Genomic DNA, 27,282 nt, shown 5'->3' on the forward strand with positions numbered 1-27,282 from the left:
TACATAATGACTCAATTAACCTTCATTATGCATGAATTGTAATGATACATTTTATTTGAAGAGGGCAGGGCATGGAAGACATGACGTACTTGGGTTTTTAGTTAAAATTATATTTTTATGCACTGCCTTTCCATTAAGAAATTCCCAGTGAAGAATGATTTCTGAGCTTTCCTTACCAAATAGTGTTGCAAATCTTGTTCTGAATTTGCCAGAACAAATTTTATTTCACAGAATAATCATACCCAGTGCAGCCAAATATATCAGTGACAGCCACAAAACACTGCAAAACTACTTTATTTTTACTCTGGAGAAATGCACCTATGTTAGAACATTAAGTCCAAAGAGAATACACCTATGAATTTTTTAAAAAATAAAAAAGTAAACGAAAGCTATAGTCTTCAAAACAAGTGCTAATAAACATATTTCTTTGTTTACATCTTTTTACACCAGCGTAACAGCATAGTTCTATTGTCTGTCCTAGAGGGAAACGTGCTAGTAAATTGCAGGCAGACTGTGACATATCGCGTAGCACACTGTAAGTTCCTGATTATAAAAAGGTTCAACAGTATGGGAATTTACAAAGCATGTCAACATTCTTATGGTTAGAGAGAAGCATTTGTTAATTATCAGATGAGCAAATTCTTTTTATGGAGCCTCCCCTCCTCCCTATCAAAGCACTTCTTTCTGTGGGACCTGCCTTCCCTTTTGACTTGAGTGGTCTTTTCAGAAGTTATCTTCCAGTAATATTTATACTTAACTTGGAGAGCACTAAAATTCAGGCTTCCCTCTTTGCTAGCCACTCATATCCAGGGATACTTAAACTGCCAAGAGTCCTGGGCTCTGTGGCCTTTTCCCCAGCCTGGGCCTGCTCACTGGATGTGCTTCTGTGTACCCTGAAGTAACTGTTACTCCACCCAACATCTTGGTCTTTCTCTACAAGGAGTGAGTAGGACAGAATTATCGAAGCCCTGGCTGCCACTTTAGAAAGATTGCCAGTGCCTCAACAGCAGTGTGGAGGCCATTACATTTGTCAGAAGTGTCACGTTTTATATTTTCCAGTTGACAGACCTAAACACTCAAAAGAATGCTGTGAGCAGAATTTCTTCAGACTAATTTTCAACTAACCATTCAAAGACAACTCAAGTATCTATGCATCGGAGAACCCTGCAAGACAATGAGACCTCTGTCTAGCGTTCAAAACTGAGAACATATTACAATTTTTTTTTTAAATCTCCCACAAATAGTAAGGCTGACATCCTTGGTTTTCTAATCCAGTTTAGGTCTTGCTTAGAGGGATTCTGGCTTTCTTCATTTAATTCTGTTAGGTGTCACAAAGTAGCTTTGCTTCAGGTTGCTGGGCTGTGCTTATGGCCGAGTCTGAGTTGTGTTTCTGGAGTAAGAGAGGGCCTCCTATCTCACCACGTTCGACATAGCTGAGGTTGTGGCACTCACACACCGAGGTCTTAAGCTTTTTAGAGTATTGTTGGAGATGGTACTTAATAAAGCACTTGAGAACTAGAAAGCTCAATTCAATGAAATTCAACACAATGCATAGGCATGAGGTAATGACCAAGAAGAGGATGAAGATCGTTTTCTCAGTGGGTTTGGAGATGAAACAATCCACAGTGTTGGGGCAAGGCTTCAAATCGCACTTCACAAGATAGGGAACATTAAAGCCATCATACAGCTTATAAAATAAAACCAGAAAGCCAATTTCGAAACCAGTTTTAACAATGAGACTGATAAGGTAAGTGTACCACAGGCCCCCATCCATTGCACCTGGGCTGACATAGAGTTTCTTTCTGTGCTTTTTCTCTCTACCCTCATGATAGGCTACATGTAGAGCCACCAGAAGCGAAGGTGTGGAGACCATGATCAGCTGCAAGGCCCAAAGTCTGACTTGGGAGATGGGGAAGAAGTAGTCAAAACACACATTTTCACAACCAGGCTGTCTAATGTTGCACTCAAACTCCTTCTGCTCATCTTTCCACACGTACTCTGCTGCTACCATGTAGACCAGCAAGCGGAAGATGAATGCAACAGCCAGCCAAATCCGCCCGATCCCAGTTGGATATTTATTTACTCCACTTAGGAGGTCTCTGAGGAACTTCCAACTCATGACTCAGGCTCAAGAAAGGCAAGACTCTGCAAAAGAAAACAATTTCATCATGATTCATTTCTATTCCACTGATCATTTCTATGACTTTACTTGACAGTACTTCCTTTGGAAAGTAAACTCAGCACCATTTCTGCATTATTACAACTCTAAGAAGACTCATAAGATATGCTTGTTTTCATATAAGGAGATGACACAAAAAGTCCAAAACCATATTGATCCCATGCCCACTTTTATTTGGAATTTGAGTGGTCATCCCCTACACACACTCTAGCCAGTCTCAGACAATTCTGTGGTTGGCAAAATCCTTCTGGTTTAGTGCTTTCCTCTAAAGATGGATGAGTTTTGTTACTGGTCTGGGGAGAACTTGATACAAAATTCCACAGTGACTCTGGTACCTTGAGAGGTACTTCATATGCCAGCTTCTTGAAGTTGTACCGTCTACTTATTTTTCTAATTTATTAATGCTCCTCCTCAACCCTTAAAAGTTATTCCTTCCCCCTACCTGCTCTTAACTCCCTTATCGCATACCTGCAGTTGACCTTAAGCACAATTTGATAGTGAAAGGTGTGAATCTCCAATGTGAACTTCCTCAAATTTATGCTTCCTCTTCCTTTCAGACTTACCTACATCCACATCCAACTTACCTCTCTTACGCAGTTTAGAGGGAGAGGTCTGTTTCCTCTTGCCTCAAAATTACCATTCCAACTCTACATCTCATTCTTGATCTATGTTTGCTCTGTTCTATGGTCTGCAACTTTAACCTTCACTGTCCCCTTCCTCTCAGCATATAAATATGCTTAAGAGTCGTTCATTTTTAGTGGGAGGAAATCTTCACAGCCTCTCTTTCTGATAATCACTCTATCTTCCTTTATCCCTTGTTTTCCAACTATTATTTACTCCTCAACTCCCTCAGCCTAGTTTTTCTGCTCACCATTGCACTGAACTCTTCTTGATAAGGTCATCACTACCACTCAATTACCAAATCTCCTGGACATTTAGATCTCACTTAATTTTCTGTGACATACTGCCTGCACATGTTACTGTTGCCTGCACTTATGCTCTTGAACCTCTTTCCGCCTTGACTTTATACTGCTCTACCTTCTCTTCCTGTTCTACTCCTCTGATTGCACTATCTCAGTTTTCTTTCTTCTCTGTTCTTTTCACGACGCAAGCTTCCTGGAAAATCTCATTCATTCCTATAGATTCAACTATTGCCTTCAGGTTCCTGACTCTTAAACCCTTGGCTCCTCCCCAGACTGCCATATCTAACTACTTCTAGATTATCATCTAATGTCCCATACGCATCTCAAACTTGATACGTTTATAGATAAATTTATTATCATCCCTGTTCTTTAATTTCCTTATCTTGTTGAATGACATCACCAAAACCCAGGATCCAAGCCAGAAATCTCATATTCATCCTGGGCCCTTTTTTAAATTGTTCACCAAGTTCTTCTGATTCCCTCCAAATATCTCTCAAATGCATCTCCAAGTCACTACCAAAATCTCTCTCGCCTAAACAGCCCTACCACTACTTCTATATCATCTCCTTCTCTCCTTTCCCGGTTTATTCCCCTCAGTGCTGTTTAATTCCCTTGCCCCTCTCTCTACATCTTTTGCTCTTTTCACTATAAAAGCTGATAAAGAGCTGGGAACCTTCTTTTTCACCTCAGTGACTTTGAGTTCTTGGCACTTCCTGCTTCCGTCTTTTCTTATAATTGAACTCCATGGGATGGGCCCTGATTTCTGTTTGTTAGGTCTATCACATATTCAGCACTTTGTTCAGTGCTCTTGTGTTGGTCTCTCACAACCACCCAGGAAGAGGTGACTATTTTTTTTAACGGTAGTGGTTTTTTTTTTTTTAATAAGAAAGCAGACTCTGAGAAATAAAGCCACTTTCCCAAAATCACAAAGTAAGATACAGACAGGACTGAAACCCATTACTCTAAAGTAGGGTTTCTCAACAGCGATACTATTGACAATTTTGGGACAGATAATTTTTTTTTGTTGTTGAGGAGGGGCGCGGGAGGGCTATCCTGTGCATTGTAGGATGTTTAGCAACATCCCTGGATTTACTCATTAGATGCCAGTAGGATTCTGCATCCCCACCCCATTGTGACAACCAAAATGTCTCCAGACATTGCTAAACGTCTCTTAGGTTGGAGGTTGGGGGCAAAACTTTCCCAAGATGATAACTACTGCACTAAACTTATCTACTATAATCAGAAGATGTGGGCTAAAACTCCAAGTCTGCCACTGATTTACCTTGTGATTTCTCAGATGAATACCTTGCTATTGCAGGTCCTGTTTTCTGTTACAAAAACTAATTACATCTTGCCTTCTCCATAAACTCAGCCAAAAGAGTATCATGGAAATGAGTGTGTAAAAAAAAAAAAAAAAAATTTTTTTTTTTTTAAGGGGAGCCAGGGCTTAAGAAAGCTGGGACATTGTTATAACAGCACACCTGTCAGACCACATCACATTATTTCTCAGAGGGAACAATATGCAGCAAACCCACACACTAGAGCCCTGAGAAGATGTATGAAGATTAAGAGATGTTTTCAGAGAAAACAAAGGTACATGTACACAATGCTCTATTCAACAGGGAATACTTCAATGCCCTTGGTTTTCAGAACACAAACAAAATTGTATTAAGTAAAAAGGATTCTCATATTCACCTGAAAAGTCAATGTCTCCATGAATTATTGAAATAAAGCCTCAAAGATTAAAAAGGGGAAAAAAAGGTATTATGTTTCCCTATGACATGTGTCACTGGGCATCTGTCCATATTACCTCAAGGATATTTATGTAAAGTTAAGAACATCTGACAGTACCCTGTTGGGCATTTTAGAGAAAGGAGGAAGTTAAAAGTAATTCCAGAGCGTTTTGCTAAAAGAAAGACAGTAAGAAAGCAACTAGTCTGTGAATAGAATCAGAGGGCTGATGCCATCAAATGTGTCAGGATTCTGACATTCATTTGACTGATAGATGTCCATCTTCAAGCCCTTTGCTGATGGAAAGACCCTGGCTTTTCTCGGGAGGATGTTCTAATGTTCATTCACTTTTAACAGAGGTGGTTTAGCATAGTGGATAGGAGCCTGGGCATAGAGCTGGATTTCCTGGGCTCAAGTCCAAGCTCATATGTGATAATAATAGTACCTATGCCTTTCATAAATTAATACTGTAAAACTGTCAAAACAGGGCCTGGTACAGGATAGGTGCTCAGTGAGCATCAGCATTACTATTATTTTCTTATTTTACCATTCAAAGGCTTTTCTTTGTGTCAAAGAAAGACAATAGAAATTTTTCCAATTACAAGTTAAATACATTTTTTTCTCTAGCCCTGTTCCAGTGAAGGTGGATGATGGTGAGTCAGAAATGTCCATATAATAGCCCTGTAAAGATTAAAAAACAGTGAAATCTTTAGCTTGACTTTTTATTTCCTAATCTAATAATTCCAGATTATCTCCTTATTTTCCATAAGGGTCTTTGATTTACCTGGTCTCTTAAATTTCCAAAGGTTTCTTCTAATTTTTAAGTTTCCACTTACTAATTCTAATGACAATTCTCCTACATCTTTCTCCTTTCTTCTAAGAAGTAGCAGTTAAACAGATACATGAGGAAATGCTGACGATCATTAGCCATTAAAAAAACAAACAAGAAAACCAAACCCACTGCCGTCGAGTCGATTCCAATTCATAGCAACCCTATAGGACAGAGTAGAACTGCTCTGCAGTTTCCAAGGAGCGCCTGGCAGATTTGAACTGGTTAGCAACCGTAGCACTTAACCACTATGCCACCAGGGTTTCCTACTAGCCATTAGAGAAATGCAAATCAAAACTACAATGAGATTCCATCTCACTCCAACAAGGCTGGCATTAATCCAAAAAACACAGAATAATAAATGTTGGAGAGGCTGTGGAGAGATTGGAACACTTATACACTGCTGGTGGGAATGTAAAATGGCACAACCACTTTGGAAATTGATTTGGCGCGTACTTAAAAAACTAGAAATAGAACTACCATACGATCCAGCAATCCCACTCCTTGGACTATATCCTAGAGAAATAAGAGCCTTTACACAAACAGATATATGCAAACGCATGTTCATTGCAACACTGTTTAAATAGCAAAAAGGTGGAAGCAACTAAGGTGCCCATCAATGGATGAATGGATAAATAAATTATGGTATATTTACACAATGGAATACTATACACCAATAAAGAACAGTGAGGAATCTGTGAAACATTTCATAACATGGAGGAATCTGGAAGGCATTATGCTGAGTGAAATTAGTCAGTTGCAAAAGGACAAATATTGTATAAGACCACTCTTATAAGAGCTTGAGAAATAGTTTAAACAGAGAAGAAAATGTTCTTTGATGGTTACGAGAGGGGGGGAGGGAGGGAGGGAGAGGGATTTTCTCTAGTTAAGATAGTAGGTAAGAACTATTTTAGGTGAAGGGAAAGACAACACACAGTGCAGGAGAGGTCAGCACAACTGGACTAAACCAAGGGCAATGATGTCTCCTGAATAATAAACTGAACGCTTAGAGGGCCAGCATAGCAGGCACACGGCTTTGAGAACCATGGTTTCAGGGGACATCTAAGTCAATTGGCATAATAAAATCTATTAAGATAACATTCTGCATCCCACTTTGGAGAGTGGCGTCTGGGGTCTTAAATGCTAGGAAGTGGCTATCTAAGATGCATCAGTTGGTCTCAACACACCTGGACCAAAGGAGAATGAAGAACGTCAAAGACACAAGGTAATTATGAGCCCAAGAGACACAAAGGGCCACATAAATCAGAGACTACATCAGCCCGAGGCCAGAAGAACTAGATGGTGCCTGGCTACAACCGATGACTGCCCTGACAGGGAACACAACAGAGAACCCCTGAGGGAGCAGGAGAGCAGTGGGATGCAGACCTCAAATTTTCATAAAAAGACCAGACTTCACGGTCTGACTGAGACTAGAAGGACCCTGGAGGTCATGGCCCCCAGACCTTCTGTTGGCCCAGGACAGGAACCATTCCCAAAGCCAACTTTTCGGACAGGGATTGGACTGGACAATGGGATGGAGAGGGATGCTGGTGAGGAGTGAGCTTCTTGGATCAGATGGACACTTGAGACTATGTTGGCATCTCCTCCTTGGAGGGGAGATGAGAGGGTAGAGGGGGTTAGAAGCTGACGAAATGGACATGAAAAGAGAGAGTGGAGGGAGGGAGCAGGCTGTCTCATTAGGGGAAGAGCAATTGGAAGTATGTAGCAACGTGTAGGAAACCCTGGTGGTGTAGCAGTTAAGTGCTACAGCTGCTAACCAAAGGGTCGGCAGTTTGAATCTGCCAGGCACTCCTTGGAAACTCCATGGGGCAGTTCTACTCTGACCTATAGGGTCGCTGTGAGTCAGAATCGACTTGATGGCACTGGGTTTGGTTTTTGGTTTAGCAAGGTATTTATAAGTTTTTGTGGGAGACTGACTTGATTTGTAAACTTTCACTTAAAGTACAATAAAAATTTTTTTAAAAAAGAAGTAGCAGTTAACTTCAATAGGAATTTAGTTTGGAAAATTCAACTAATCAAATATCTTCAGAAGGTAAAGTACCCAACATCAGAAATAATTTTGGGAAGTTGCATATTTTTCCTAAACATTTTCTCTAAATTAAAAGTGTGTATTTGGCCACTTTCAGTAAAGGACAGACCATCTAGAAAGAAACTCAACAAAGGTACAGATGATCTAAAGCCCATAATCAACCAACTAGACCTCACAGACATATAGAACACTCCACTGAACAGCAGCAAAGTAAACATTCTTTTCCAGTGCACACGGAATGTTCTCCAGAATATACCACATCTTAGGTCACAAAGCAACCATCAACAAAATCCAAAACATTGAGAAAATACAAGGAATATTCTCTAATCACAATGCCATAAGTGTAGAAATTAATAACAGGAAGAGCAAGGAACAAAATCAAATACATGGAAAGTGAATAGCACTATGCTTAAAAACCACCGGGTAATAGAAGAAATCAAAGATGTAATTTTAAAAAATCCTAGAATCAAACAAGAATAAAAACACATCATACCAAAACCTTTGGGACAGAGCAAAGGCAGTGCTCAGAGATCAATTTATAGCAATAGATGCACATATCAAAAAACAAGAAAGAAACAAAATGAAAATATTAGCTACATTACTTGAACAAATAGAAAGCACAGCAAAAGAAAGCCACAGCCACCAAATGAAAGGAAATAATAAAGATTAGAGCAGAAATAAATGAAACAGAGACTAGAAAAACAAAAGAATAAAAAAACCTAAAAGCTGGTTCTTTGAAAAGATCAACAAAATCAACAAACCACTGGCCAGATTGACAAAGGAAAAACAGGAGAGGATACAAATAACCCAAATAAGAAATAAAATGAGGGATATTACAACAGACTCAACTGAAATAAAAAGGATCATAACAGAGTACTACGAAAAAAAATTATACTCCAACAAATTGGAAAACCTACAGGAAATGGACAAATTTCTAGAAACACACTACTTATCCAAACTAACACAAACTGAATTTGAAAATCTGAGCAGACCCACAACAAGAGAAGACATTGAAAAGGTAATAATAATAAAAGCCTCCCAACAACAACAACAAAAACCCTAGCCAGATGGCTTCACTGGAGAATTCTAACAAACATTCAGAAAAGAGCTTACACCAGTACTACTCAAAACTATTTCAGAAGATAGGAAAGGAAGGGATACTTCCGAATTCATTCTATGAAGCCAGCATAACCCTGATACCAAAACCAGGCAAAGACATCACAAAAAAAGAAAATTACAAACCAATATCTCTCATGAATATAGATGCAAAAATTCTCCATGAAATTCTAGCCAATAAAATACAGCATCACATCAAAAAAATAATACACCACAACCAAGTGGGATTCATCCTAGGTATGCAGGGATGATTCAACATTAGAAAATCAATCAAAATAATCTACCACATAAATAAAAGAATCACATGATCCTCTCAATTGATGCAGAAAATTCCTGATAAAAACTTCCAGTAAAATGGGTTTTAGAGGGGAAATTCCACAGCATTATAAAGGTTGTCTATACAAAACCAAAACCAAGAGCCAACATCCTTCTTAATGGAGAGAGGCTGAACACATCCCCTTGAGAACAGGAACAAGCAGGGATGCCCTTTATCACCACTCCTATGTAACATTGTGCTGGAAGTCCTAGCTGGAAACATAAGGGAAGAAAAAGATATAAAGGGTGTCCAAACTGGTAAGGAAGAAGTAAAACTGTCCCTATGTGTGGATGATACGATACTATACACACAGAACCCAAAGAACTCCACAAGGCAACTACTGGAACTAATAGAAAGATACAGCAAATTAGCAGGATACAAGATAAACATACAAAAATCAGTTGGATTCCTATACACCAATAAAGAGAACTACAAAAAAGGAAACCAAGAAAACAATACCATTTATAACAACCCATAAAAAAATAAAATACTTAGGAATAAATCTAACCAGGGATGTAAAAGACCTATACAAAGAAAACTACAAAACACTACTCAAAGAAACCAAAAGAGACCTACATAAATAAAAACATACCGTACTCATTCATGGACAGGTAGACTCAACATCGTGAAAATGTCAATTCTACCCAAAGCAATCTACAAATACAATGCAATCCCAATCCAAATACCAACAGCATTCTTTAACGAGATGGAAAAACTAATTGTTAACTTTATATGAAAAGTGAAGAAGTCCCAGGTAAGTAAAGCATTATTTAAGAAGAAGAATAAAGTAGGAGGACTCACACTACCTGACCTCAGAACTTACTATACAACTCCAATCAAAACAGCCAGGTACTGGCGGAATGATAGACACATTAACCGATGGAACAGAATTGAGAACCCAGATGTAAATCTACCCACCTATGGTCACCTGATTTTTGACAAAGTCCCAAAGTCCATCAAATGGGGAAAAGACAGTCTTTTTTAACAAGTGGTGCTGGCAAAATTGGATGTCTATCTGCAAAAAAATGGAGCAGGACCCATACCCATTCAGGTGGCTAACAAACACATGAGGAAATGCTCACGATAACTAGCAACTAAAGAAATGCAAATCAAAACCACAATGAGATACCATCTCACCTTGACATTACTGGCACAAATCAAAAAAACAGAATATAACAAATGTTGGAAAGGCTGCGGGGGGATTGGAACTATTTTGCACTGCTGGTGGGAATACAAAACGGTACGACTCTTTTGGAAAATGATATGGCGCTTCCTTAAAAAGCTAAAAATAGAAATACCATATGATCCAGCCATCCCCCTCCTAGGAATACATCCTAGAGAAATAAAAGCCGTCACATGAATAGATGTATGCACATCCATGTTCACTGCAGCATTATTCACATTAGCAAAAAGAGGGAAACATCCCAAGTGCGCATCAACGGATGAATGAATAAACAAACTATGCTACATACATGCAATAGAATACTAAGCAACGATAAAGAACAATGATGAATTTGCGAACCATCTCACCACATGGATGAATCTGGAGGGCGTTATGCTGAGTGAAGTAAGTCAATCAAAAAAGGACAAATATTGTATGAGACCACTATCACAAAAACTCATGAAAATGTTTATGCACAAAAAGAAACAATCTTTGATCATTATGAGGGAAGGAAGGGGTGGGAAGGGGAAAACACTAAATAGAAAATAGATAAGTGGTAACTTTGGTGAAGGGTAAGACAGTACACAGTACTGGAGAAGCCAGCACAACTTGACCAAGGCAAGGTCATAGAAACTCCATAGACAGATCCAAACTCTCTGAGGGATCAAATTACTGGGCTGAGGGCTAGGGACCACCGTCTCGGGAGACATCTAGCTCAATTGGCTTAACACAGTTTATAAAGAAAATGTTCTACATCCTACTTTGGTGAGTAGCACCTTGGGTTTTAAAAGCTTGTGAGCAGCCATCTAAGATACTCCACTGGTCTCACCCCATCTGGAGCAAGGGAGAATGAAGAAAATCAAAGATACAAGGGAAAGACTAATCCAAAGGACTAATGGAGCATAACCACCACTGCTTCCTCCAGACTGAGTCCAGCACAACTAGATGGTGCCTGGCTACCACCACCAACTACTCTGACAGGCATCACAATCGAAAGTCCCGCGCAAAACTGGAGAAAAATGTAGAACAAAATTCTAACTCACAAAAAAAGACCAGGGTTACTGGTCTGACAGAGACTGGAGAAACCCTGAAAGTATGGCCCCCAGGCACCCTTTTAACTCAGTACTGAAGTGTCTCCTGAGGGTCAACCTCCAGCCAAAGATTTCACAGGCCCATAAAACAAAATGAGACTATGGGCACACCAGCCCAGGGGCAAGGACAAGAAGGCAGGAGGGGACAGGAAAGCTGGTGATGGGGAACCCAAAACTGAGAAGGGGAGAGGTTGACATGTCGTGGAGTTGGAGACCAATATCACAAAACAATATGTGTATTAATTGTTTAAAGAGAAACAAATTTGCTCTGTAAATGTTCATCTAAATCAAAAGAAAAAAAAAGTGTGGGTGTGGGTATGGGTGGAGGGTAGCAAGAGACCTACTTAAAATATAATAAAGCAATTGTTGTTAGGTACTCATTCATCGCAACACTACAGGACAGAGTATAACTGTCCCTAGGGTTTCCTAGGTTGTGATCTTATGAGTCAGAATTGACTCAACAACGATGGGTTTGGATTTAATCTTTACGAGAGCAGATCACCAGGTCTTTTCTCCCTCTGAGCTGCTGATGGGTTCAAACAGCAGATCTTTTGGTTGGCACCCAAGTGCTTAACCATTGTGCCACCAGGGCTCCTTAAGGAAATAATAACCAAATCCATTGCCACCGAGTCGTTCAGGATCATAGTGACCCTATAGGACAGAGTAGAACTGCCCCATAGGGTTTCCAAGGCTGTAATCTTTATGGAAGCAGACTGCCACAGCCTTCCGCTTGGAGCCGCTGGTAGGTTCAAACTGCCAACCTTTTGGTGAGCAGCTGAGCGCTTACCCACTGCACCATCAGGGCTTCTAAGGAAGCAATTAGGCCCATATAATCTCAACATTTAAGGAGAACAGTTTATATAGAAAGTAGAAAGGGGTAAAAAGGGAGAACAACAAAATATTAGCAATGCTTAACAATGAATAAAGTTCTTATGAATGATTTTATTTTTTCATGATTTTCTGTATTGTCTATGATTTCCCAATAAGAAAATACAAAATTGAATCTGGAAAAATAAACCTTATAAAAAAAAGAAACACTAAGAAACCAGAGAGCCATCACTCTTTCATATATGTATATCTGTTTTTTATAATAATGGGAAAGGTTGTTTATAGAGTACATGCTTTAAACCAAGTCTATCAATATACACCCAGAAGGTTACCATGCAGGAAAATCCTATGGTGAATGGTTTTAAATCTGCTTATATGCAAATGACTCCCCAAATTCTGTATCTCCAGTCTAGACCTTTCTCTCTAAGCTCCAGCTGCCTCCTTGTTACATCCACTAGGATGTCTTCTCATAAACCTAAAAAACCTAAAAGTGGGCTCTTGCTGTTATTTACTTGACCCCCCTTCACTCCCCAAAGAACACTGCTGCCCCTTCAGTGCCCTTTGTTTAGTAAATTTCACCACCTTCCTCCCAAGTGTTGAAGCCAGAAACTTGGAAGTTGTGCCCCAACCACACATCCAATTTATATTCAAGCCCAAAATGTCTACCTTTGAAATATATCCCAAAATGTTTCACTCTTTTCATCTGCATTGCTACCACCCTAATCTAAAAAACTGAAACCCATGCTGTGGAGCCAATTCAGACTTATAGTGACCCTGTAGGGCAGAGTAGAACTGCCCATAGGGCTTCCAAGGAGCAGTTGGTGGATTTGAACTGCTGACCTTTTGGTTAGCAGCTGTAGCTCTTAACCACTGCACCATCAGGGCTCCATCCTAATCTAAACCACCCTCTTCTCCTGCCTAGAACACCATAACAGCTTTGTAACTGTCTTCCCTTTTAGCATTCTTGGCCTCCTCCAATAAATTCTCCATTCGGTAACCAGATTAACATTCAAAATGGAAATTATATCATTTCATTTCTCTGCTTAACATCCTACCATGACTTCCCATTGCTTTTAGGGTGGGAGCAAAAAAAGTCCAGTACTTATCTGGTCTACAAACGCCTGTGTAGCAATGCCCCTGTTTGTCTTTCCAACCTTACCCTGTACATCTCTAAGATACGTACGATGAATTCCAGGCATGCTCACCTTCTTTCAGTTCCTCCTTCAGGTCCTACATACATTCTGTCCCTCTTACCTGCAAAGCTCTTGTCCTCTGTCACCTAGTTCAAATAGTACTTCCCCAAGAGGCTTTCCCTGGTCCCACCAATCCTTGGTATTCTTGCTCAGAATATTGACTTCACAACAACTCTACACAGGGGCAAGGATAATTAATTCATCTGGTTTTTCTACATCCTGGATTATATGTCTTTTGAAATGATCTGACTCTCATTATTCCAATTTACTAAATAAACTTCTGAGTAATCAATTTCTTCTTCATATGCCTTAAGCTTCACAAGGAAGTTCTCCTGAGATTAGATACAATCATTTCAGTCACTGGTAAGCTGAATACCAACTGTAATGAGTTCCATCTACTGTATAAATCAGGCTCCTCAAGGCTTAGTTATTGTGAATGAGCCCCTGGGAAGCCGACTCAACTCTGGGTAAGCTGTAAACCTGAGCTTTTGAACCTTTGGAACCGAGCACCAGACCCTGACTGTGATGACACCATTCAGATGCCTGTTGAATAGCACGCCCTTCCTTCTCTTAGTGCAGGATGAAAAGTTGTATGCCAGCAATGTCTGTGCCCACACAGAAGGTTTCATTTGTGTGGTTCAAGCAATGCCCAAGCAAGCTAGCCACCAGGCAGGAAGGCAGGCAAGGTGGCTCTACTAAGAGAACCGTCTGTCCTCTGAATGGGCACAAACACTGTCTAGGAAGCCTTGGCACTTCCAGGAGTCAGAGAGCAGCTTTGTAATTCCAAGACACACTGTTTTGAAATTTCTGCTTCAGGGGCACTGGATTTCCAATTGCCTTTAAGACCACCAGTGACAGGCCTTGGAAAAGACATGAGCCTCCACACCCAGCTCCTTTTACCTCTTAGTAATAAAAATACCTATCCTTGGAGAGGAAACCCTGGTGACATAATGGTTAAGAGATACAACTGATAACCAAAAGGTTGGCAGTTCAAATCCACCCGCCGCTCCTTCGAAACTCTATGGGATGGTTCTACTCTGTCCTATAGCGTCGCTATGAGTTAGAATCGACTTAACAGCAATGGGTTGGTTTTGTGTGTGTGTGTGTCCTTGGAGAGCGCTTGATCACCATTTCACAGCATCTCATCTAACCCTCACTTGCATCTTCTGTAGTGGGCAGGATGTATGGTCTGACCCCTCAATTTAGTGATTAAGAAACTGAAACTCAGAGAGGTAGGAGACTCTCCCAATTACTCAGTCAGCAGAAAAACGGCCAGCAGAACCCACATCCTGAATGGCTGGTCTCCAGCTTTCATGGGGTGCTGGGTTCTCTCGTCCATCCATAGCTCACTGTCCCACCTTGCGCACAAGTCATTTAACCCCTGAGGGAGTTTCCTTTAGGGGCCTCTTTCCCCCACTGCAGCATGTTGCCCCTGCTGACACTTGCAAACCACTTTAACCCGTGTTTGAAAACAAGGCATCTTCATTTTTACAGGTCTATTTGGAAAATACCCAAAAAGTATTCTTCAACCTGGGATCTGTGGCCTCCTAAGGGTCTGTGAACATATTCTTAAGGGTCAATGAGAATTCTACGTGTGTATTTTTATGATCCTTAAAAAAAAATACACTGAATGACTAGCACATAACTAAGGGCTAGCACAGGGTTTTGGCTTATATTTACCAGGGTTCTGCGAACTACATAGGCCTCAGGCCACATCCAGCCCACTGCCTGTTTTGTAAATAAAGTTTTTTGGGGGCGCAGCCATGCCCATTGTTTACTACTGTCTATTGCTGCTTTCACTCTAAAACAGTGGAGCTGAGTAGTTGCAGTTAAGACAGTGTGGTCCACAAAGCCTAAAATATTTACTATCTGGCCCTTTGCGGAAAACATTGCTGACCCCTGGTATTTACATTGTGTATAAAATTATATTGAAGCCAAGTTTCAGAACTTTAATTCTCTAAGTCTATGAGAAATAACACGTGATAGGTTTTGCTCAAGAAAAAAGCCATGGTAGGTGTGCAGTGGGAGTGAAGTTTTGCTGGGAGTTTGAGTGGAGACAAGTGGTGGAAGAACAAGCCATCACCCGGCCCAGGGGGGTACTGGCAGGCCCAACTTCAAACAATCCGGGCTTCTACAGTCAGTGTCTTAGTGGGTAGCAATTTAGTTTCAGCAAAACAATATCTTTTGTCCACTCAACCTTAATTCATTTTAATTTTATTGGTTTTGTGGTATTTAATTTTTGTTTTGCAAATACAGTTGCATAAGAGCTATAAACCTAAGGCTTTTATGTCTAGGTTTTTTTTTTTTTTTCACATGTAAATAACCAAAAAACCCACTGTCGTCGAGTCGATTCCGACTCATAGCGACCCTATAGGACAGAGTAGAACTGCCCAGAGAGTTTCCAAGGAGCACCTGGCAGATTCTAACTGCAGACTTCTTGGTTAGCAGCTGTAGCGCTTAACTACCACACCACCAGGGTTTCCATGTAAATAACAGTATCATTTAAAAAAAAAAAAAAGTCAACACTAGGATCCAGGAGGAGCACTGAGCAGAGCAGCAGCCACACCAGCCCACGTATGAACATATATACGGCTGGCAAAATATTTTACTTCCCCGTATTAAATTAAGGCATTGTCATTTTTAGGGGATTCCCCTATTAGGAACAGGACTAAGGTTGTCCTTGACCCAACCAGAAAGGGTATTTAAAAGGTCCTAGGCTGTCCCCATTGTCCCACTCACCACATTAGCCCAGGCCTGACGTTCTGACCTGGCCACGGCATAAAAAGCCCTCAAGTCAATCACGTATCCCCAACGGACAATTTTGCTTAGTGGCAGCTTACCCAGAAGGGCATCTGTGGCAACTGAACAGCAGTATATCAGGGTTTACAATTATTAGGATTACTTTACTTGCTGAAACTTTTGGGGAAGGTTATTTCTCTGAGGTAATGACTACCCATTTATAAGAAATGAGGTTTTTCCATGAAATCAAAAATTCTACCATAAGAAAAATAAGGCTAACTTACCTTGACACAGATGTGGAGATTAAGGAGAAATCCAGTCAGTTGCTCATTCCATTAAAAGAAATTATGAGTTGATTATATTATTTCCCTGAAAGGGAGCTAGTGCTTTAAGCCCAGGAAAATGGAGTCTAGTGGTTTCCAAGGTAGTATAAGCCAAACAAGTGTAACCTGATCATTTGTTTTGGCTCATAACTTAGAGGAGAATTCTTTTGACTCTACTGTTTAGGATATATGTTAGAAAAGAACTGAAGCTGGAAAAGAGAATTCAAAGCTACTCATATACAAGCAGTTCGTTGAATATTCCTTTGTGTAAAGCCTTGTCATCATCTACACAAAGAAGCTAGAACAATGAGGCAGAGTGTTTAATCTCTTTAAATGGTTTTCCAAGGTTATTTATCAAAAGCTATCTGCCAAAAAAAAGGCAAAGAACAATTTATGATTTTTGAGTTTATAACTTCGCCTTCAAGTATCCTGTTCTTAGAAATTCAGAAAGTAAAAAGGCATAGTTTCCATGTTAACATTTTTTTTTAATATTTTATTGTGTTTTAGGTAAAAGTTTATGCATCAAATTAGGTTCCCACTTAACAATTTTTATACAAATTGTTCCATGACATTGTGATAATTTTCACAATGTGTCAGAATTCTCATTATTTCTCAAGCTGAAAGAACTGAAGAAAAAAATTCAAGCCTTGAGTTGCAATAGAAAAGGATTCTATGGGGAAAATATTAAATGACACAGGAAGCATCAAAAGAAAATGGAAGGAATACACAGAGTCATTATACCGAAAAGAATTGGTGGACGTTCAACCATTTCAAGATGTAGCATATGATCAGGAACCAATGGAACTGAAGGAAGAAGTTCAAGCTGACTGTAGTCACTGGTGAAAAACAAGGCTTCAGGAATTAATGGAATTTCGATTGAGATGTTTTAACAAACAAATGCAGCGCTGGAAGTGCTCACTCATCTATGCCAAGAAATTTGGAAGACAGCTACCTGGCCAATCGACTGGAACAGAGCCATATTTATGCCTATTCCCAAGAGAGGTGATCCAACTGAATGTGGAAATTATCAAACAATATCATTGATATTACACGCAAGTAAAATTTTGCTGAAGATCATTCGAAAGTGGCTGTAGCAGTATACCAACAGGGGACTGCCAGAAATTCAGGCCAGTTTCAGAAGAGGATGTGGAACCAGAGATACCATTGCTGATGTCAGATGGATCCTGGCTGAAGACAGAGAATACCAGAAGGATGTTTACCTGTGGTTTATTGACTCTGCAAAGGCATTCAACAGTGTGGTTCATCACAAATTATGGATAACATTGCACAGAATGGGAATTCCCGAACACTTAATTGTGCTCATGAGGAAGCTGTACATAGATCAAGAGGCAGTTGTTTGGACGTAACAAGGTGATACTGAGTGGTTTAAAGTCAGGAAAGGTGTGTATCAGGGTGGTATCCTTTCACCATACCTATTCAATCTGAATGCTGAGCAAATAATCCAATAACCTGGACTGTATGAAGAAGAACAGGGCATCAGGATTGGAGGAAGACTCATTAACAACCTGCATTATGAAGATGACACAACCTTGCTTGCCAAAAGTGAAAAAGAGGACTTGAAGTACTTACTGATGAAGATCAAAGGCCAAAGCCTTCAGTATGGATTACACCTCAACATTAAAGAAAACAAAAATCCTCACATCTGGACCAATTAGCAGCATCATGATAAATGGACAAAAGATGGAAGTTGTCAAGGATTTCATTTTAGATTCACAATCAACACCCATGGAAGCAGCAGTCAAGAAATCAAAAGGCGCGTTGCATTGGGCAAATCTGTTGCAAAGGACCTCTTTAAAGTATTGAAAAGCAAAGGTGTTACCTTGAAGACTAAGGTGGACCTGATCCAAGCCGTGATATTTTCAATTGCATCATATGCATATGAAAGCTGGACAATGAACAAGGAAGACCAAGGAATTGATGCCCTTGAATTGTGGTGTTGGCCAAGAATATTGAATATACCGTGGACTGCCAAAAGAACAACGAATCTGTCTTGGAAGAAGTACAACCAGAATGCTCCTTAGAAGCAAGGATGGAGAAACTGGGTCTTACATACTTTGGACATGTTGTCAGGAGGGATCTGTCCCAGGAGATGGACATCATGCTTGGAAAAGTACAGGGTCAGTGAAAAAGAAGAAGGCCCTCAACAAGATGGATTGACACAGTGGCTGCAATGATAGGCTCAAGCATAAAAACAATTGTGAGCATGGCTCAGGACAAGGCAGCATTTCATTCTGTGGTACACAGGGTCACTATGAGTCAGAACCTACTCAACTGCACCTAACAACAACAATTGTTGCAAAATTGTGTATGTTACAGCATTTACCGAAGTTGTCCTTTTTTCTTGTGTACTTTGCAGTGTCTTCATTTACCTTGGTCAAGTTGTGCAAACTTCACCTATATTTGATATTGCCTTTCTCATCACCAAAAATAACAAGTGTCAGTTATCTGGAATGGTGGGGGGATTATCTGGAAAGTGATTACTCTTCCCTCCCCAAAGAACGTTTATTTCTGTATGGGTATCTATCCCTGACATTTTATAATAGTGGAATCATGCAATATTTGTCCTTTTGTGATTGACTTATTTCACTCAGCATAATGTGCTCCAGATTCATCCATGTTATGTTTTGCAAATTCTGTGTTAGCATTTTTGTATGAGTCGGAATTGACTCGACTGCAGTGGGTTTTTTTTTTAATGCATACTATTATGAAAAAAATCTAATAGTACAGTAGAGTGAGAAATAAAAATCACTTTCCCAAACCCAAACCCTGATAATAATTGCTAACAGGCATTTTCCATGTACATAACAAACAAACCTTGGCGGCGCAGTGGTTAAGTGCTGTGACTGCTAACCAAGGGATTGGTTGGCAGTTCAAACCTGCCAGGTGCTCCTTGGAACTCTATGGGGCAGTTCTACTCTGTTCTATAGGGTTGCTATGAGTCGGAATCGACTTGATGGCACTGGGTTTGGTGTTTTGGTTTTTATAACAAATAAGTGAGAAAGAAAGGGGGAGAGGAAGGGAGGGAAAAAGAAGGAAGAGGGGAAGGGAAAGAGACTTAAAATACTTTAATTTATCTTTTTACAATTTCAAGGCATGAATTTGGCTGAAGTAGAAGATACGTAGAAATGTAACGGAAACTATTTCTCTCTGAGAATGAGAATGGTTTAGAAACAGAATTTTACAGGTGGAGATAATATTACATGTCAAGAAATTCAATGCCTCCATTTTAGAGATGAGAAAACTGAAGGGCTGAGAGGGTGGTCTGCCTGAGATCCCAGGACCAGTATAGAAAGTATAGAAAAGAGCTCAAGTCTCCAAACCCTTTCCTCCACACTGTCATCTCCACATCCACAGATGATTTGAGTTTCATTTGCAGGTTCTGTCTTGCTGCTCTTAATGTTCATGACCTTTCAAATAACTCCATGTATTCAACCCAAAATTCAAACAAGAGTGCAGCTTATTTTCAAAACCACAGATGTTCATGATTCATTCTATAACTGGAGGATTATTGTACTTCTAACCAAACTTTCTCCATACCCAGTGAAGCAAATTATCTTCTGTTTTGCTTTGCTTTGCTTTGTGTGCATGTGTTTATTGTGGTAAATGCATACTGTAACAAAACATTTGCCATTTCAACTGTTTTCCTTTGCTTTTAGAGCTTTCAGAATCCCAGAATGTTGATCTAGTTCCCAAAGGGTTCCCATCACAATAAGAAACCAAAGGCTTTGTCTCTGGAATTATTCATCCCTCACAGTTACCACTCCTGTATTTATAATTAGCATTTACTAAACATTATCCATGGTCTTGAAACATTACCTGTTTGTACTGAAACAATTTTTGCTAGAACAGTTGGTCTGAGGTAGTTCATTGTTATGACAACCTTGAGGGTGACCTTCCTGAAGCCCCGGGCACTGATGATTCAGAGGATCCCAGCCTTCCAATAACGTCAGCACCAACCCAAACAAAGGCAACATTCAATGATCCAGTATGCGCAAAGGTGTGTTTTTCTAGAGAAAGATCCCTGTCCTCAAAGATCTCACAGTATCTCCCCCAGAAGCTGGGCTAGGGAGAAATCACCAGGGACAGGAGGTAATCAGGAGAGACGCTGTAGAAGAGGCAGGATATGGCTTGGATCTTTAAGGAGCAAAATATATGAACATGGAAGTGTTCTCGGTACAGTACCACTGCTGAACCCTGTTGTTGTTAGTTGCTGTCCAGTTGGCACCAACTCATGGCAACTTTATGCACAACAGAACAAAACCTTGACTAGTCCTGTGCCATCTTCATGATCCTTGGTATGTCTGAGTACATTGTTTTGGTTATTGTGTAGTGTCTTCCAACCTAGCAGGCTCATCTTCAAGCACTGTATTCGGCAATATTCTGCTGTGATCCGTAAGGTTTTCGTTGACTAATTCTTTTTTTTTTTGTAAGACAGATTTTATTTATTTATTTTATTGTGCTTTAGTTGAAAGTTTACAGAGCAAATTATTTCTCATTCATCAATTTATACACAAACCGTTTTGTGACATAACATGGTTGCAATGCCAGCGATATGTCAACAATCTCCCCTTCTCCATTCCAGGTTTTCTGTGTCCATTCGTCTTGTTCTCCTGTCTGTCTTATCTTCTTGTCTTTGCTTTTGGGCAAGTGTTGCCCATTTGGTCTCATTTACATGACTGAGCTAAGAAGCACATTCCTCATCTGTGTTATTGTTTTATAGACCTGTGTGATCTTTGGCTAAAGGGTGAACTTCAGGAGTAACTTCAGTCCTGAGTTAAAACAGTGTCCAGGGACCATAGTTTTGCAGGTTCCTCCAGTCTCTGTCAGACCAGTAAGTCTGGTCTTTTTTTGTGAATTTGAATTTTATCTACTTTTTTCTCCTACTCTGTCCAGGACCCTCTATTGTGATCCTTGTCAGAGCTGTTGGTGGTGGTAGTTAGGCACCATTTAGTTCTTCTGACCTCAAGCTGGTAGAGGCTGTGGTACTTGTGGTCCATTAGTCCTTTGGACTGACATTTCCCTTGTGTCTTTGGTTTTTTTTCATTCTACTTTGCTCCGAATGGAATGGGACAAGCAGATGTATCTTAGATGGCCGCCTGCAAGCTTTTAACCCAGATGCTACTCACCAAAGTTGATGTAGAACATTTTCTGTATGAACTACGTTATGCCAATTGATCTAGATGTCCCCAAAGACCATGGTACCCAGCCCTCAGCCTAGTAACTCCGCCTCTCAGGGTGTTTGGATGTGTCTATGAAGTTTCTGTGACTTTGCCTTTGTCACATTGTGCTGACTTCCTCTATAATGTGTGCTCTTTTTCCTCACCAAAGTTACCACTTACCTACTCTCTAGTTAAGAGATTTCTTCTCCTCACCCCTCCCCACCTTTGTAACCACCAAAGATTGTTTTTTTTTGTGTGTAAACCTTTTCATGAGTTTTTAAAATAGTGGTCTCAGACAGTATTTGCCCTCTTGTATTGACTTATTTTGCTCAGCACAATGCCCTCCAGATTCATCCACGTTGTGAGATGTTTCACAGATTCATCATTGTTCTTTATCGTTGTGTGGTACTCCGTTGTGTATATATGTACCGTAGTTTGTTTATCCATTCATCTGTTGATTGGCACTTAGGTTGTTTCCATCTTTTTACTATTGTGAATAATGTTGCAAAGAACATGGGTGTGCATATGTCTATTTGTGGGATGGCTCTTATTTCTCTAGGATATATTACTAGGAGTGGGATTACTGGATTTTATGGTATTTCTATTTCTAGCTGAAAAAGTACCATATCACTTTCCATAGTGGTTGTACCATTTAACATTCCCACCAGCAATACATAAGAGTTCCAATCTCGCTGCAACCTCTCCAACGTTTGTTATTTTCTGTCTTTTTAAATTCATGCCAGTAATGTTGGGGTGAGATGGTTATCTCAGGGTCATTTTGATTTTCATTTTTTTTTAATGGCTAGTGATTGTGAGCATTTCCTCATGTGTCTGTTAGCTGCCTGAATGTTTTCTTTGGTAAAGTGTCTGTTCATATCCTCTGTTGTTTTTTAATTGGATTATTTGTCTTTTTATTGTTACAGTGTTCCTGAATCTTATCCATTTTAGAGGTTAGACCCTTGTCAGATATGTTATACCCCAAATTTTTTGGAGGTTCTCTTTTTACTCTTTTGGTGAAGTCTTTTGATGGGCATAAGTGTTTAATTTTTAGGAGCTCCCAGTTATCTAGTTTATCTTCTTGTGTTTGTGCATCATTAGTTATGATTTGTATCCTATTTATGCCAAATATTAGAGCCCTTAGCATCATCCCTATTTTTTGTTCCATGATTTTCATTGTTTTAGGTTTTATATTTAGGTCTTTGATCCATTTTGAATTAGTTTTTGTGTATGGTGTGAGATATGCATCCTGTTTCATTTTTTTAAAGACAGACATACAGTTTTGCCAGGACCACTTGTTAAAGAGACTGTCTTTTCTCCCATTTAATGGACTTTGTACCCTTGTCAAAGATCAGCTGACCACAGGTGGATGGATTTACGGCTGGCTTCTCAATTCTGTTCCATTGGTCTATGTGTCTGTTATTGTACCAGGACCAGGTTCTTTTGATTACCATGGCTGTATAGTAGGATCTGAGATCAGGTGGTGTGAGGCCTCCTATTTTGTTCTTCTTCTTCAGTAATGCTTTACTTATCAGGGCCTCTTTCCTTTCCATGTAAAGTTAATGAATAGTTTTTCCTTCTTGTGAACATTGGCCTTTCTTCCTAGTCTGTATTAGTCCGGAAGCTCTGCTGAAACCTGTCCATCACAGGTGACCGTGCTGGTATTCTGAACTGTCAATTTGTCATACTGCTGAACTCTACACCTTTTCATTTATACTCCCAGCTTCAATGCCAGTTCTTTCCATACTTTCAACAAAGAAATTTGATCTTCCTACCTCATTTTTGACTTGGGAAAAACAAACATAATAAAGACTGCAAAAGAGAATGGAGTACTGTAATGGAAATAACACCATTTTGAAGTCAGAGACCTAAGGGGGAAAAAAACAAAGAAAATAGAACTGGAGAAAAGATAGAGTAGATATTGTAAACCTTGTTCTCATCTGCTCATTTTAGACTTGGAATTTAATAGATGCCTTTTCACCATGAGCATGTGGCCTCAGTGGATGATCAGGAACAGCAGTCCAGAACAGACTGAGGCAGTATAAACCTGAGCCTTTGAAGGGCTAGCGTGTCCCCCTGTAGGAAAGGAACAGGGTTGGGGCCACAGGGAGACCCATCTTGATGATCACTCACTTAAAACCACAGAGTTACGCTGAAATCCTTTGCCATATGAGAACACGATCAAAATTCTAAGAGTTAACACCACAGCTGGCTGCAGTGATGGAAGTATAAATATTACCATGCACTGGGAATCATCAGGCACATGGCACTGTGCTCTGAACTAGGCCTTTATTATTTCTCAGTGTAGTGTCCCTTCCAAGGGAAGTCAGAGTTCTGGTCTTTTCTGCTCTGGTTAAACACAGTTGGACTACTGTTTTGTTCTCACCTTGGTACAGACTTTGATCAACTCAAGTAGGTCTAGAAGACAGTAAACAAGGTGACGAGGGTGTCTCTAAACATGTCATAAAAAGGAAGATTTGGAGCAACTGAAGGTGTTTAGCCTGGAGAGAGGAGATCTAAGGGAGTTATTTGTCAGGATTGGTGACACTTCTATTTCAAATTTTTTGTTGTTTTTGCAATAGTAGAGAGCCCATGGACTCTGAGTTTGGACAAACAGGGGTTGAAATCCTGGAACTAATTCTTACTTTGTAATCTTGAGCAAGAAGCTTGGTGTCTTTGAGCCTCCATTTCCTTGTCTGCAAATGGGAAAGGTACTCCTTACTCCCCAGTGTTCTTATAATGATTAAATGAAGTAACGGCTGCCCTATAAGTGGTAGTTTTTTTTTTTCATTATCTTTGTCTACTGAAAGTAATACTATCTTTGGTTGCAAGATTTCCTGCCTCAAAATGGCACAAGAAATGAGAGAAGTATGTATATCACTGAAAACAAGAAAATTACCTGTCATGCTGGGCAGAAAAGCACATCTGGGGAGGACTCGCCTCTACATTTCAGAACAAAGCCTTTTCAGTACGATTTGGGGACATAAGATACCTAACAGAGGAAGGAAGCGCTCGTCTCTTTCTAACTCTAATACAGCAGTTCCCAGTTACACTGGGAGCTCACAGGAAGTCTGTAGCATTTAGAGCAACTCCAAGAACACAATATATATTACTTAATAATGATTGACATTTGTGATATCAAGCCTATGGAATAACAATTGCTTCTCAGATTTCAAGTACTAGGAAGAACGGATGGAAGAGGTCTCTGCCATGAGCTGCCTTCTCTTATTCTGGTGCCATAGTTGGCTCATCCACCTTCTGACTGGTGTAGGAAATGATTGGGGAAAAATACTTCGTGGGTATAGAATATCTGAGAGATGTAGGAATGGTCACATTTTAGTACCATTTTTATTTCAGAAATAAATTTTCAAACTTTTTTCAGATGCAAATGTGAGCCTGATCGCCTTGATTTTAAACACAGTGCCCTTTCTGGTGACCCAGTGGCAAGAAGGGGCTTGCTCCAGGACCACAGCTGGCTGTCACAGAGCCAGAGCTCCGGCCCCATCCAGACACCAGGTCTCTTTCCTGGTAACTGAAGGGGCTTATATTTTCAGTATTTGCATTTAAAGTATTAAATATTTTCTAAGCAATTTCCATGTTCAAGAAATGCTTTGACAGCTTGTTCTTCCTAAGAAAAAGGAGCTCACAAATTACCTTCCATCAGTTTAGCCACGGCTTTCTCAAAACTTTCAGGGATTTACAAGGCTCTATGTTGATGAATATATGTGCCTCTAGCCCTAATTAGTTTTTCCTGTTATTGAGTCAACAAATAAAAGGCCATATTTCACTCGTCAGCATTTTGTGGAATTTACTTAAGAAAACAGTAAGTGTACAGTACCAGAAACATTTAAATCTAACTGATATGTTCACTGTATAGAGAGCACAACGGTTATTATACTTGTGTCACAGATAAGCCGAGGTTTTTAATCTCTCTCCTTCGTTATTATTTGAGTTTGCTAAAAGAAGAGTGTTATGAATGGTTTTGTGTGCACATATAGATGTTAATACAGGTATAGAACGAACACCAAATATATCTTTTCTCCATTAACTTTGCCAGAAAAAATAGTTCTTAATTTAATCATTAACAGCCTTCCAAAAAATACAGTTTTAATGGTGAAATTTTAGATAGAGACATAAACACAGGCAACAAAATCTCATTCCTTTTAGAAAATCTATACAAATCCTTGCACTTTAAATGTACCCTGGCGATTAATAATATGAAACATAAATAAACGCATTCATAGGTAAGGATCTCCCAATCCAGAGTGGTTGGAATAGAATCATTGCAACCACGTGTTCATTATGTGCTCAGAAATTGTTAGCTCTGATTATTTGGCAATAATGTGAAAGGATTGTGTACAGTGTCTGACATAAAATGGGCTAACCAAAAGGTCAGCAACTGGAACGCACCAGCTGCTCTAGGGTTGCTATGAGTAAGAATCAACTCCACACTAGTGGGTTTGGGTTGTGTTTTCTTTCTTTCTTTTTTTAATTCAGTTTAAGGTTGAAAAAGCAGATTGTCAATAATAGTTAATGAAGCAATTCAAGATTTTCATACGAAAGCAGATCTTAAAGGGTTAAAAGTAGAGGGCTTAAACGGAACAGCCAGAATGGAAATGAAGAGAATGTTCACCCATTGTGAAGAATCTAATCAATTTCACTGAACAATTGTGTAGAAATTGTTGAATGGGAACCTAAACTGCTTGTAAACTTTCACCAAAAACACAATCAAATATTATTTTTAAAAAACAGTAGAGGCATTATTTCTTCCATCCATTTCTTCAGGCTGCTGGTTATTCCAACAGGAAAAATGGATGAAAATATTAGTATACAATTTATAGAAGATAAAATAATTAGGTCAAATACTCCCTCCAGTATTTGACTAAATTAAAAAAACAAACAAAAAACCAAGATTAAAAAGTACTTTAGACATCTCTTTCTGTGGTTCAGATGAGAAGCATGCCCTTCAAATCCCATTCAGAGTTTAAAGTCTGTAGCTTGCACCACTCCTCATGTGGCCATACAGCTCAACAGATGGTATTCCGTAAGGTAAACATAAAACAGCCATCCATCCTTCTAAATCTTGATGTCCAAGTATGTTTACATTTTGCTTCTCGTAGTATAATAAACAAGTTAACTGTGTACACAGCCTACATATGATCATACATAGAATTAAGACCATGGAACCCAGTCACCACTCTTAATCACATCCTGAATCATGGAGACTGTTCAGCATCTTTAGCCTATTTGGAAACACTGAGTAGATGTAAACCCAGCAAGTATGATGGCCTAACACAGGCATTTGAGAGGAAGAAGGATTAAAGATTATTCCCCTGCTTTTTTTTTTGTTTGGAGGGGAGGCAGGAATGGAAAGGAGTAAGGCTTTATTCATTTAAGTTTTCTGTAAGGGTGATGTATTTCAGAATGTCACCACTTTGTATTCTCTGAGAACTCTGGGAGTAAGAAGAAAAAAGTGCTGAAAGTAGTGTATTGAACTGGAGACTAGAAGAGAAACAGAAAAGAAAATTGGGGAAAAATTATTGCTGTCTTGCCTGTCCTCTCTGCAAGCTCTCCTGAAATGAGACTGCTAGGGTATGGGGTTTGATGCAGTACCCCATCCCTCCA

At 39.6% G+C, this 27,282-nt stretch overlaps 1 protein-coding gene across 1 annotated transcript; it reads right to left on the reverse strand.

The window, feature by feature from the left end:
- Positions 1 to 286: 286 nt before the first annotated feature.
- GJB7 (gap junction protein beta 7) lies at positions 287 to 16,550 on the reverse strand. Its single transcript, XM_049875434.1, has 2 exons — positions 16,442 to 16,550; positions 287 to 2,145 (listed from the first exon to the last, which is right to left on the reverse strand). The coding sequence occupies exon 2, from the start codon at positions 2,117 to 2,119 to the stop codon at positions 1,322 to 1,324; it is 798 nt and encodes a 265-aa protein (XP_049731391.1). The 5' UTR covers positions 2,120 to 2,145; positions 16,442 to 16,550; the 3' UTR covers positions 287 to 1,321.
- Positions 16,551 to 27,282: the final 10,732 nt, after the last annotated feature.

This window comes from Elephas maximus, chromosome 1 (assembly GCF_024166365.1).
Source record: "Elephas maximus indicus isolate mEleMax1 chromosome 1, mEleMax1 primary haplotype, whole genome shotgun sequence".
NCBI lineage: Eukaryota > Metazoa > Chordata > Mammalia > Proboscidea > Elephantidae > Elephas > Elephas maximus.

What these genes read in the sequence shown, in the direction of transcription:
- GJB7 (XM_049875434.1), bottom strand. Translation starts at nt 2,119, where the DNA reads ATGAGTTGGAAGTTCCTCAGAGACCTCCTAAGTGGAGTAAATAAATAT.